This window comes from Corvus kubaryi, unplaced genomic scaffold (genome assembly GCF_017639235.1).
Source record: "Corvus kubaryi isolate FWS band 111438036 unplaced genomic scaffold, C.kubaryi_AGA036_p1.0 72, whole genome shotgun sequence".
Classification (NCBI taxonomy): Eukaryota; Metazoa; Chordata; class Aves; order Passeriformes; family Corvidae; genus Corvus; species Corvus kubaryi.
In genome coordinates this window covers 541139-554159 of record NW_024582060.1, presented here as the reverse complement: position 1 = coordinate 554159, position 13021 = coordinate 541139, and the positions used below count along the sequence as shown (strand labels likewise).

The 13021-nt window shown below is 45.3% G+C and overlaps 1 protein-coding gene across 11 annotated transcripts in view; it reads right to left on the bottom strand.

The window, feature by feature from the left end:
* Window positions 1-10858, bottom strand: part of WNK1 (WNK lysine deficient protein kinase 1) — a 100655-nt gene extending 89797 nt beyond the window's left edge. For 10 of the 11 annotated variants that reach the window (XM_042050213.1, XM_042050215.1, XM_042050214.1 and 7 more), the window contains exon 1: window positions 9270-10858. In XM_042050213.1, coding sequence (XP_041906147.1) covers window positions 9270-10043 — 774 coding nt within the window. In that variant the 5' untranslated portion in view covers window positions 10044-10858. The remainder of the gene's footprint in view (window positions 1-9269) is intronic. The other variant, XM_042050223.1, reaches the window with a different exon arrangement.
* Between the last annotated feature and the right edge of the window lie 2163 nt (window positions 10859-13021).

Genomic DNA, 13021 nt, shown 5'->3' with positions numbered 1-13021 from the left:
GGCAATATTTAAAAAAAAAAATCAAAAAAATCAATCACTTCTCAGACTGTATTTTTTACAGTAGGATATTTATCTGAATGGACTCCTTCAAGAACTCTCTAACTCAAATTTGGCCTCACTTATGACATTTTCAATTTAAGGAGGACTCATAGACCAAGTCCAAATTAGCTATAACAAAACAAAGCACATTAACATAGCATCTTGCATTTTTATATAGATAGATAACCTACATTTACCAAATGAAAGCATACCATAAGCAGCTGAATAAAGATCAAGACAAACCAAAAATAGTTCTATGTTGGAAAATATTTGTTAGAATAGAAGTCTCATTTAAAAGAGGCAGATTTGAAAACAGACATGGTAACATTTTGCAACATTTAAGCAAAACCTGCTAACAGTTCAGAAATTGCCATTAACAGATGCATATTGCATAAGCTCACACAGATTTGCAGATCCTTAAGATAATCAGCCTGGATTGCTGAAGCTTTTAATAGCAATATTTGGGGGTTATTGTTTGCATGTCATTAGTCTATCCCAGGATAGAAGCAGTCAAAATATATTCAGAGTGAGGTCACAAACTTGCCACCAACAATCAGCAAAGGAGAAGCAAGTCACAGGCTACCCTAAGGGAGGAAAATGTCCAAGGAAAACTGGGTAACCCCATCAAGTGAAAAGTTTTAAACTATCACAAGACTACATTAACTGGCCAAAAGCAGACAAAATGCACATGGCTGTTGGTATCAGTTTTGTACTATCTCCCACTTAGCTCAGCAAAGCTGTTTCACATTTGCCCCAATTACAGACAAAGAGATTGGTATTCCTACTCTTTTCAAACTCTACTAAACAGTGGCACTAAACTCACAACTGCGTAATTGGGGTTTTCCGTCTTGCCCTTTCTGCTTTCTGCCACCAGCCCCAAATCTGCTATCAGAACCCACTATCTTCAACTCCTGATGCAATGAAACTAGAAAGGGCTGAAACATGCAGATAAAAAGGATGCTCCACAACACCTAAATCGAAACAATGTAACTCCTACTTCATATAACAGGTCTAATAAAGCTTATTTCCCACACTGTCTGCTACCTTCCTATAGCAGGACAAGAGCAGTTCAATGGAGACCTATTGCAAGGTTCTATCAGGGACTGCTTGTTTAACAAAGGCAACAGGATCAGAACCACTCTGGACCACGGCTCCAAACACAACTTGTGATGTGGATGCTATCAGAGTCTCCAAAGCTTCCCCTTCATTTTAATCTTACCAGTAACATGTGAGGAGTCCTGCTAACCACCCACAAAAATCAGAAGACTTGAAATGCACCATAGTGATCCTGTCCTAAGAACAGACTCCAGAGAACTGCTGCCCATAGATTGCCAGTAGATGAAACAGGTGACTTCAGAACCATGTTCTGGGGCATACAGATCATGAAAAAAAATGGCACCACCTACATGAAAACACATTTACTCCAGTGTCATTGACACATCACGTTGAAAGCTCATAGATATTTTAGTTGCAAGGCCATAAAGTATACAGTATTCTTTCTAGAGGATTTCTAGTGTATAGGCAGCATTCCCAAAGATTCTCCTTAGACCTAAAACAACAAATTCAAACTTAGCAGTTTGTCTCTGAGTGATTTAGAATGAGCTATCATTGTAAAAACTGCTTGCTGCTTTAGATACATATTAATACTCACACAGCTTCTAGAAGGCTATGATATAACAACATAACACTACCAGTCCAATTTTTATCAGGCTGCCATTTCCTTTGCCAAAAAATCACCTGAGAGCATGTTAAATTATTTGTGAGCCAGGCAAAGTAACACAGTGCTGCTTGGAATTCCCCAAGGAAATCTTGAAGCACTTCAGAACAATGTGGGTATGTGCAATGCACCTGCCATCACCAGGTGAAAATTACAAGTGGGATGAGGTTCAGAAGTACACCTAAGAACTGAATCTGAATTTTGGTCACTGCATTCCATCTATTACTTTAGTCTGACTTTTTAGAAAAAGAATTTGCCAACACCTGTGATGAACTTGCTGCATGGATCTACTTTTAGGTTAAGAGGACAGCATAGCACAAAACACTATTAACACAAAGTTTATCCTCTGCAGCATGGAGTTAAGGAGTATTCTGTAGGTTGTGCCCACAAGACAAGACATGAGCAAGCTCCCTCTCTCAAACATGACCTCAAATGAGGCACAGATTCAATCCTCATCACCTCTTCACTTCCCCCAGCTCAAGGGAATGAGGGCAACCAAAACCACACATTGAGAAGTGCTGGTATGACAATTTGTAAATATACTGAGGAAGCTGGAAATGAAGTAGAAAGAAGGATATCTGTAGTATCTCGACCAAAAACATTCTAACACTGTTTAAGGTTCAATACACCCCCTAAATGATTCTCAAAATCAGCTACAAGACAGTCCTTGGGAACGTAAGCAGCTTCCACAAAAACACTTACGAAGCCAGCATAAAAACCGAGTCTTGTTCATTTGGACAAGAATTTAAACAACAGATTTGAAAAGATAAGCAGATGGTTCATGTTAGATAAAAGCCTTTGACTACTCCAAGAAGTCCATTTTCAGCATGACAAATCCTGCTATTTAGAACTCATATTTTTCCAAGCATACTGGAAGAGTGTTTTTCCAAGGGTGGTGTACACACATCATGATCAAGTTAAAACTTCAGATAATGATACCATGGTTTTAAGAGTCAAAACCAGGAACTTCCTACCATCTGCTATTAAAAATTAACACCACCAACAACAAAAACAACAAAACCCACAAACACATGCTAAGTCAAGAGAAAGTCCTATGCCCAGCTGTAAATTTACGTGATGTTTATTATCTTTCTTATAACTTAAAAGTTACATCCATTATGTACAGTGACAAACTAAACAGAGAAACACTCAACTTTTATTTCAACTCAACCATGATTTGAGTTACCAATTAGTAATCTCAAGAAAAGGATGGTAATCTTTACAGGAAACGCATGACAGGAAGCATCAAGGCTAGCAGTGCTTAGCACCAACTCTGTCACATGCAGTATGGAGAACCTGGGTGTCAGTCAGAGCTGTGATGTTTTAACAAGCTGCTGCATGAAACAGAACCAACAAAATGAGAAATAGCACATGTGGCCCAGAGGGATATTGCTAACCAAAAGGTATTGAGAACTGCACTGTACCGAGCACTGCATCCATGGAGACTACCACAGATCTATTACTGCTTGTTTTATTTATTACACTGCTAGACAGCTCTCAAAGGACTCTATACAGGATGTCTCCAGGGAGCTTTCATCAGGTGAGGGTTTTTTTCCCTTTCAAAGAAAGATTATAGACCTGGTACTTTTCCTCAGCCCTCAAAAGTTTTGTTATGAAGCTAAGTGTTTTAAACCACAACAGCCCAAAACAAATCTCATTTAAGAGATTTAATTCTGCACCTCTCAAACCCCCACAAAATGACAAATAAGAGCCTGTTTATTTCCATAAGAAACGCTGCATTTTCAGAATGTACTTATCCGATTATATTTATTACCTCACAACCAGCCAGTTACAAATTGAACCACAGCCATCTCCAAAAGTGATATCCCTTTGAGGTAAGATTATTTTCCTCAGTAGAGGTCTCCTAACAGCTGCAGCTCCAGAATGTACTTCAAAAGCTCCCTTCTCTCTTTCAGGGTCACCTTTGTCGAATCTGAGGGAGCCTGACCACTGTTTATACTTCTGCAGGTAATTAGTCTGGCTCCTTTCCCATGTCATTTATCAAGTTGTCAATTGTATCAATTACAGCACAAACACTCAAGAATATGGCTGGGGTTTCATCTTTAGTTAATGGAGAAACTTTCACATCAGAGATTTGAAGCCAGTAAGTATCAGTAATTTGTTCTGCCCTACGACATAAAAAAGCCAGCAAAAATTTAGACTTTACTGCACAAAATTTCAAGTTCCCTGCATATGCACACTTGGAAATTCAGCATCCTGAAAGCGCTATAAGCCCATTGTACACTTACAGCTTCACAGATTTTACTTTCAGCATTTTGGAATTTGTAGAGCTGAAAACAGAAGAGATAATAAGGACAGCATAATGTTGACAGATCGTCACATACCTTGATTAATCTACATTTGTGACAAAGACATCTGGCCCAGAAGCAGTCACAAACAGGAGGCACACTGCTGCTCCAGCCACATACAAGTACACTCACAAACTAGTAAAGCATTATAAACACTGATGTGAAGTACAGGGTAGGCATAGGAGCCAGCATACTGCATTAGACTTGATCTTCCAGTAAAAGTTTCAGAAAATGTATTTTTAAATAATCAGAATTAAACCACAGTCAGAGCTTTCAAAGAATGCATATTTGTTTCAGGATGTTGACTATTTCTCCAGAACTAACTCATTTTCCAACAGTGCTTGACAGATGAATTCCAGGTCCACACTCCTCAGCTTCCTCTCACTGCAGAAAGGTCTAGATCTGGTTTTCTGTTTTGCTTTAATGTAGCTACATGATTATGCATCAGAGCCAGCATCTTTGCAGTCAGGAGTCCTAGTGAGCAATATGCAACCAGCTTTTTAAAAAGGGGAAAAAAAAAAAACTACAGGATGCCACAGTTATGTGACACAAGACCTTTTTTGGTTGTCAGACTCGAATGTGCAGCTTCTGAAACATTCTCAGCTCAGCCAGTCCAAAAAGAAAAGAGAATTTTAAGAATTACACATTGACTTCAGCAAGCTGATATTTATCATGATGAGTCTGCAGTGGAGTCTGTACTCCAGAGTATAGAAACTGCATTCCATTGTTGTCTGCTGGCCTAAAAATCACTATTAAATACAGCTTTAAGACTACAAGATAAAGATAGGCATCATTAAATCTGAAGTGTCACTAAAGTGAAGCTATACATCACACCCAAGCAACTTCCTGCACTGTGAGTTTTAAGTTAACATTGTTAGACTCAGAAAAATTCTGACAGATGGAAATATTATTTAATACCTTGCTGTTTCCTGCTACAAAGTGTCAGTTGCATTATCATTTTTACCAGAGTGCACTACAGAATCTCATGGCTCACATTTAGTTCTGGCCTTATGCTTGTTCCCAGCTGGTTTTTCATTGCTACTGCCTATGTAAGAAAAATCCATTTGTAAGCTGGAGTGCTTGCACACTATGCTTGGTTTGTAGTTAGGCATCTGCCACAGAACTGCACACATGTAACCTACACCAATTTATTACTCAAATGATTTATAACTAAAGGTAACCAAAGTCACAGTCATCTTTCCCTCAAAGTAGTAACGAGTACAACAAACTTCTTGCACCACTTTCACCTGTCCAACTCATTTCTTACCCCTGGAGACTCTGTGTTGCTTAGGGAGAGCCCTCCAGTTCCTTTTTTATCCTTCAGCAGCTCACGTGTTAAGCAGAATAACCTGACACCGCACTGAAGCCAGAGCAGGAACGGCAAAGCAACATATCAGCAAGAAGATGCATTCATGGACCGTGTGTGCTGACTGACCAACCCCCCCTTTCTGTCAAAGAACACAAGGGACAGGAGGGACACAGCTCATACCAGACAAGCAGTGCTGTTGTCCAATGCAAATACCTTCATAATAACAGCTCATAAATCACGCTTCCTCTTTGAGAGAGCACACTGCCCAAACGAAAGGTAAGTCTTCAAATGCCTGACAAATACACAATTCAAAAGAGCCCAATTGACCTCCACATCATCAAGCACATTCATATTTGAAAAGTTACTGATCTAAAATAACCCAGAGCAATAATTCTATATAGAAGATTTTGCAGTCCAGCAAGTGACTGCACCACTCTGTACTGTTCTGTAAATCAGCAGTTAAATTACAGTCTTGATTTAAAACCACTCACACAGGGACTCAGAGGGATGGCAAAACAGCACTAAGATTTGGCTTTTGCAGCCAACTATGTGACTTGATACTTCTGGCATAAGAGTATTTGCAAACTTAAAGCATCAGGAGAAGGCATCACATTTTAGCCACAACGTTACCTGAACTGTACAGAGGTGACAAACTCACTGCTCAAACATAATTTACAAAGACCACTTTTGTCAACTTCTACCTATTTAAAAACCCTTTAATTAGTAACCCTAACTACTATTTCAGTCCATTTATGAGATGTGCTAATGACAACAGTAGGAGGCACACTTGACTCAGAATAACTAGAGTTGAGATGAATATATACAAGAAGAATAAAAGTATTTGAAGGCTAACACTACACTAACAATTTCCTTGCAGCAACTGAAGCCGAGCACTGGCACAAAGCAGTTGCTCCTGAGCTCTCCACAGCTTCACTACACTCATAGCGAGGCAGGCACTTCACATTTAAACACCTGCACATGATATTTTAAAGTAGGTTCAGTTACAATTTGCTTCACATAGACAGGTCACGAAGTAAAGTAGGATAGACCATCAGTCAAACCCATCTGTGTTGTGTTTTTGTTACATTCAGCAAAATTGACTCATCTTCCACAGATCCAGAAAAAATAAAGAGTCTTGGCCAGGACCTTGGCTTGCTGGAGATACTAAGAACACCAGTAGGTCACCCAGTGAATTTCAGCTCTTCCCCCTTCTACTTCCTCCACAGTTCAATATATCAAGCAGAAGGGGCAATTCAATTACCAGGCAATTCAAGAGCCTTGAGGACATGGAGCAATATCCTCCACAGTTTCACCAACTTGGGAACACAAGCTGCATTTCATAAATAGCATCCAAACTTCCTTTGAAAGGAAGCACATTCATAGTCTCAGGTTTTGGTCTTTATTGCTACAGAGCACATACATAAAAATTAGCCATAGTTCCATTATTCAGAATTAAAAAGTCATTCTGCCAGACACTACCACAAATCTTCAGCAGTGCTGTTTAGAAGACTCTACAGAGGTGGGACACCTCCAATGCCTACACTTGCTAGCAGGAATAGAGAAAAAACTCTGCTATTGCTGAGGAACATTATTTCAAAATAATTAAAGGTAACCATCAGTTAGTTGTGGTTATTGTAATACAGCATGGAAGAAAATCATTCACATTTCCCTAATAAAATAATTATGCTTTGAAGGTTCACCAATCCTCAAACCATGGCATTCTGGAAAAACAATGACATCTAAGTTGCAGTCATCTTTGTGAATGCAGATTTCATTTTGATACAAATCATGCATAACAAAGATCAACCTGGCAACAACTACATTTTCCTATACAGGAGGATATACCCACTCTGTCAATAAATACCAAGTTCCTCCTTTTCTTTCTAGTCACAAACAATAACACAGGACTTAATCTTAAAATACTCTACTAGCTGTAGAGTCTAGTTCCTCCAGAAAATACTTCTAACAGCTATAAAATTCCCATTCCTGTTCTAAACTTGTCACTTTGTACTGTCTCCTTGTGAGAGGAAAGCTACAGCCTTTGGAATCAGGCTTAACTTAACCCACAAGGCCCTCCTGCAATGCAGTTTCCCTCCGAGCAAAACATCAAGTATTTCTCCCTTGCAAATACTTCCATTCATGCTTTTTGCAAACTGTCACTTTCAATACTACTCATAAAATTCATCAATCAGTTGAAAGCCCAGCAACATGCCCTTTAAAAATGAGCTTCTTTATTAAATTCCTTCAAAGGTGGTCCTTCTTCAGACAGTTTGTCCACATGGTACTGCTGATGATTAAGACACTTCAAGAGGCAGCATTAGTGAACAGCAACTGATGCCAAGCTGACATTAGTTTCTGATCAGTAAGTGTGAAGATTAAAACAGTCTTCAGAGATTAAAGTCACAGAACTTGAAAATTGAAAATACTAAAATTTCAAATAAAAGCCGTATAATTTGGACGAGTTATTAATCTCCTCACAGTTCAAATTATACAAGTAAAGCTTCAGCAGAGCCCAACACTTGATCATTTCACTTTTAATTTAAAATCAATGCTGAAACAGACCACCACAGCAAGAATGTAGCTAGCTTGGAGGAGCAGGGCGTGCTTAAGGGTCACAAAGAAAACTGGAAGCTTTCTTCCACAGTTAGTAAGCACAGAAGAATGGCAATAACGTAATGAACAGAGATACTGGTAGAATGCTTGAGCAACCATCCAAAAGCAAATATGAACACAAATTAAGAAATCATTTAATAAATTCCCTCAGCTTGACTGGAACAGATATGCAATCGCTTTTGAGAAAGTTCTGGTACAGTTACTGCACTCAATCATTTGTGAGCCACTCACCGCTTAAAAACCCTATAGAGAGTTTTGGGATTTTCACCCAATGCTCTTTTGCATGCCCTAAATTGGATGGGAACACAAACAATAATAAAGATGTACTACATGAGGCTGCCTACGAATTGCACCAAAACCCAACACTAAAAAACACTAAACCTATTAACTTAACGCCGAGGCTTTGAAAACAAACCAGCACACCAGGTATTTGTTCCTGGTACTCCAAGCTCTTCCCACTTCTTTTCAGGTTGTTGCACAGCAACCTGCGTGTGTTATACAAGCTCTGACTCGAAGGGAACCAAGGGTGTTCTTGCTATCCTTACACTGGGCTCCTACAGAACTCTGGCTCTGCTCAGCCCAGAAACTTGATACAAGAGCAGTGTCTTAGTCCAGTTTAATCCACCAGTCATCTAGAAAGGCTAAACATCAGGGCGTTTTTTCAAGCTTCAGAAAGAAGGTAATTTCTTTCCTTGTCCCTGTTAACAAGTATGAACCCTGGAAGCTGGAATGAAAAATACAGCTTTGCAAAACTAAATGGTGTGATAACTCTAGAATATACACATAATGTAGTGTATGTATCCCACAAGAATCCACTGCCAGCTACCTTCGAAACGTCTGTGAAATTAATGTTTCCACATTTTTTCTTAAGAAAAACACCTAAACAAATTCTGAAACATTAAGGGTAGCTCAAGTCGACACCCACTTACACATTTTCCCTCGGCCTCCCTGAAGCTGCACACAAGTGATTTTACAATCCTCCAAGCTACCTTTTGGAGGCGTAAAATGCAAGACACTATAGAAAACAGAACTCCAGCACGTTTTGTGATGATAAAGCTAAAAAACTCTTTGGAATGCACAGTATTTAAAATGATTAAGGCAAACAGACTCTACGGAAAGTATGCACCTTTCTTCCAAAGGACTGCCTCAGGTAAGGTCTGCAGTTCCTTCCGAATTAAGCAGACCTCGAGCTGATGGGTTTTACACCCCTCAAGCACAATGACTAGCACCTGGGAGAGTGACTGTGCTGTGATAATTCACTTTTTTTATTTATTTGTTTTACCTGTAGCTCACACCACGCAACTTCCACAGTGGTTTCAGTATCCAGTCCTTTATACACAGTTTTGAAAGAGCCTCTTCCAATCTCGATGTCAAACTTCAGGAAGCGGCCATCCGGGGAGATGCCCACTGCCTTGGTCTCAAGCTCCTCGATGTCTTCCTGCTGTGTTCTCCGCTCCTCAAATTCCCGGCTGGCAGCTGACAGACTGCCAGCGGCACTGGTAGGGGGTAGCGCAGTTGCCTCGTCCCCCTCCTCCTCCTCCTTGCGCAGCAGCGGGGCAGCATCCTTGGCGGCTGGGGGCTCCTCAGCAGACTGTCCTTCCAGGGGGAGAGGGGCGGGCGGCGGCGGCCGCGAGTCGGCCTCGGCGACGGTGACAGGGGTGTAAGGGGTCCGGCCGGCACCCTCGGGAGGGAACACCAAGGGGGCTGCGCTGCCTCCCGAGACAGGGGCCGAGGGCGCTGCGGGCTGCAAGCTGGGCAGCTCCAAGGCCGTGGCGTTGGAGTCGCAGATCACGCTCCGGCGGAAGAAGCGGTGCTCAGTGGCTGCCGCCCCTCGGCTGTCCTTGTCCATGGTGTGGCGGCGGCGCCGGTACTCCTCACTGCGGCCTCCGTTCCCCGGTCCGCCGCCCGCTCCACCGGCGCCGGAGGCTCCGTGCTCGGCGGCTCCCAGCTTGTCTCCGACGGAGCTGTCCGAGCTGGAACCGTTCTTGGGCGGCGGCGGCGGCGGCACCAGGAAGCGCGGCCCCGGGGGGCCGTTGCCTGCGGCGTCCCCCGACATGGTGCTCCGGGGGAGCGCGGCTGCGGCGAGGCGGCGGCGGGAGGCGAGCGAAGGGCCGGTCACTGAGCGGGGAGCGCGCCCGGCCGCGGCTGCCGTTGCAGCTGCAACAGAGGGTCCCAAGGGCTCCTCGCGGCGGAGCTGGGAGGCTGGGCCGGCGGGGTGGATCCCCGGTCAGCGTCTGCATCCATCCTGCAGCGGGGAGCCGGGCAGCGGGGCCGACATGGAGCACCGGGAGCGGACACGGGGCGCTGGGATGGAGTTGGGGGGCGGCGAGGGAAGGGAAAGCCCGAGCACCGGGGAGGCCCCCGAGCGGGGAGACGCCGGTACCTCGCCCGGCTGCAGTTACCCCCGGCAATGGAGTGCGAGCGGGGCCGGCCCGGGTGCGGGGAGGGGAAGGGGCCGGGACGCGAGGAGGGAGCGGAGCGCAGGCCCGCACGCCAAGAAAGCCGCCGCGCTCAGTCACTCGCTCCGAGCGGCAGAGGCCCGGGCAGGCCCAGGGCAGGGAAAGGGGTCCCGGGGGCTCAGCCCCGCCTCACCGGGGCGCCCATGGCGGCCGCGGCCTCTCCACCGCCCGGCAGGCGCAGCCACCGCCCGCGCGGCCGGGCCGCGCTCTCTCCAACAGCCGCGGCCGCCTCGCGAGGAGCCGGAAACCTTCCTCCTCCTCCTTCTTCTTCTCCTCCTGCTGCTACTGCTCCTGCTGCCCGCGGCCCACAGCCGCCTCTCACCGGGGCCGCCGCCAAGCCGAGTCCGGGTGGCGCCCGGCGGGCAGGACCGAGCGCGGCCGCCCGGCGACGCCTCCGCGCTAAATGGCGACGGCGGGAGCCCGAACCGACACACGGTACAGGGGAGAGGAGGGGCCGCGCCGCCGGCCACGCCCCGCCAGGGCCCGGGCCGCGCATCGTCCCCTCCCCCCGCCGCCGAGGGGAGGTGGCCGCTCCCACCGCGCGCGGGGCACCATGGGAGCGGTAGTTTCCAGCGGCCGGGCCGCGCCGGCGGAGCCGCCCGTGGATTCCCCCGGGATGGGAGGAAGGAAGGGAGCGAGGAAGGAGGATCCCAGCGTGCGTCCTGGGGGCCAGGGGACCGATGTGCTGTGGGGGACAGCTGCGCGGCCGCCCCTTCGTCCACCTGCCCGGCGGGTCAAAAGGCACCGCGTCTGCTTGCACTGTTTCTTCAAGTCCTGTGTTACACCCACACGTTAAATATTTTGAATTTATGTATTTAGTTAAATATTGTCGATAGATAGATAAATATATTTCACTGAATATCCCGAGTTGGAAGGGACCCACAAGGATCAGAGTCCGACTGCTGGCCCTGCACAGGACCCCCCAGGAGCCACACCCTGTGCCTGGAGCGTTGTCCAAACGCTTCCCGAGCTCCGTCAGGCTGGTGCTGTGCCCAGTGCCCTGGGGAGCCTGGTCCAGTGCCCAGCCACCCTCGGGGGGAAAAACCTTCTCATGAGACCCAACCTAAACCTCCCCTGGCACAGCTTCGGGCCATTCCCTCAGGCCCTGCCATAGGTCACCAGATAGAAGAGATCAGTGCCTGCCACTCCACTTCCCCTCGTGAAGAAGCTGTAGACAGTGATGAAGTCATGTTTTCAAACAGCCTCTTAAATTCTTTAAAATCATGGGCAACAATAACGCCATGTAGCTGAGTGCTGCATGAACAAGTGAGGGTTTGGGTTTTTCCTCCATTTAGGCCGTCTGAAGAGGTTTTAAGTGGCCAGGCAACCTAAAATGCAATCAACTGCTCTGTAAAAGTCATTACTCAAAAGAAACAGAATTTGCAGCCTCTGCCCTTAACACAAGTGTTATCCTGTGACCGCTTCAGTCGTGCTTGTGGCTGCTGCAGTTGACCCAGGCTGTACAAAACCCAGGCTGTACAGCAGCCAGAGCCCACGTGAACCCTGACATGAATTGGGAACTTTCAGGTTAACGAGGCTTTGGCAAAGACGAGTCATCTAAATTATTTATATCATGTTCCTCTTTTGTATCAATAAACCAAAACCAAGCACTTTCCTTCTTACGACAGCAGTCTTTTGAAGTCAACTGGAATGTACTGAAGGAGGAGTAAATGATTTTGTACCATGACTTTCAGGCAGATACAAAGCAAAAATTACATTGAGGAAGAAAAAGAAAATTAAGAAAATTCCCTGAGTAAGTAATATGTTCCCAGCAAACACACTGTCATTTTAAATACTTTTTTAAAAAGTTACTTTTAAGCCAGCAGTTTAGAGGAAGTGGTGTATTGCTGATGCGAGGCCTTAACTCCTTCTGCACAAAGTAGCACAAGTGGCCCTTTCAGAGCTCCACAGCTCCCAGCCACAAATCATCAACCTGAGCAATTCTCACGTGCTTGTGCTCCTCACAAATAAAATTTGACACAGTAATCAGCATACTGCTGTTTTCCATACATCCTTCTGCCCTACTTTTTAGCCTTTGTAACAACAAACAAAATAATGGACAAGAAATGGTTTGTTGTACAAGTCTACAGTAAAGATTTCTGCATGGCTTAAGCCTCCTAGGGCTTGCCTTCACTGAAAACGTTGATTTAGTTTGTGTATTCCTCAGCGTGCCACTTGAACTGCATTGGCACTGAGACTAGACACGCTCCAAAACAATGCTGAGCTGAACAAGGTAATTTGATTAGCAGCAGAGTGACTGGATCGAAACTGATAATGATCGAAATGATCGATAATTCAATCTGCCTCGTCCCTGCTGCACTGCTGGGACCAGCAACTCCCCTGACACCGAGCAGGGTTCAGCTCGCCAGCAGGTATTTGTGGATCTCTCTGGCCAGCAGGATGATGATTCATTTGTAGCACCAGCAGTGTATCCACGCTGGCTTTATACTGTTAAGAGCAGTAAGACACAGTAGCAGAGCTCCAGCAGGAGCTGACGACCACGGCCCCAGCCCCAGCTGTTGCTGCCTCTGGAGCTGCATGGAAGCAGAAACCTGCCCTCCTCCACTGCCCGCTG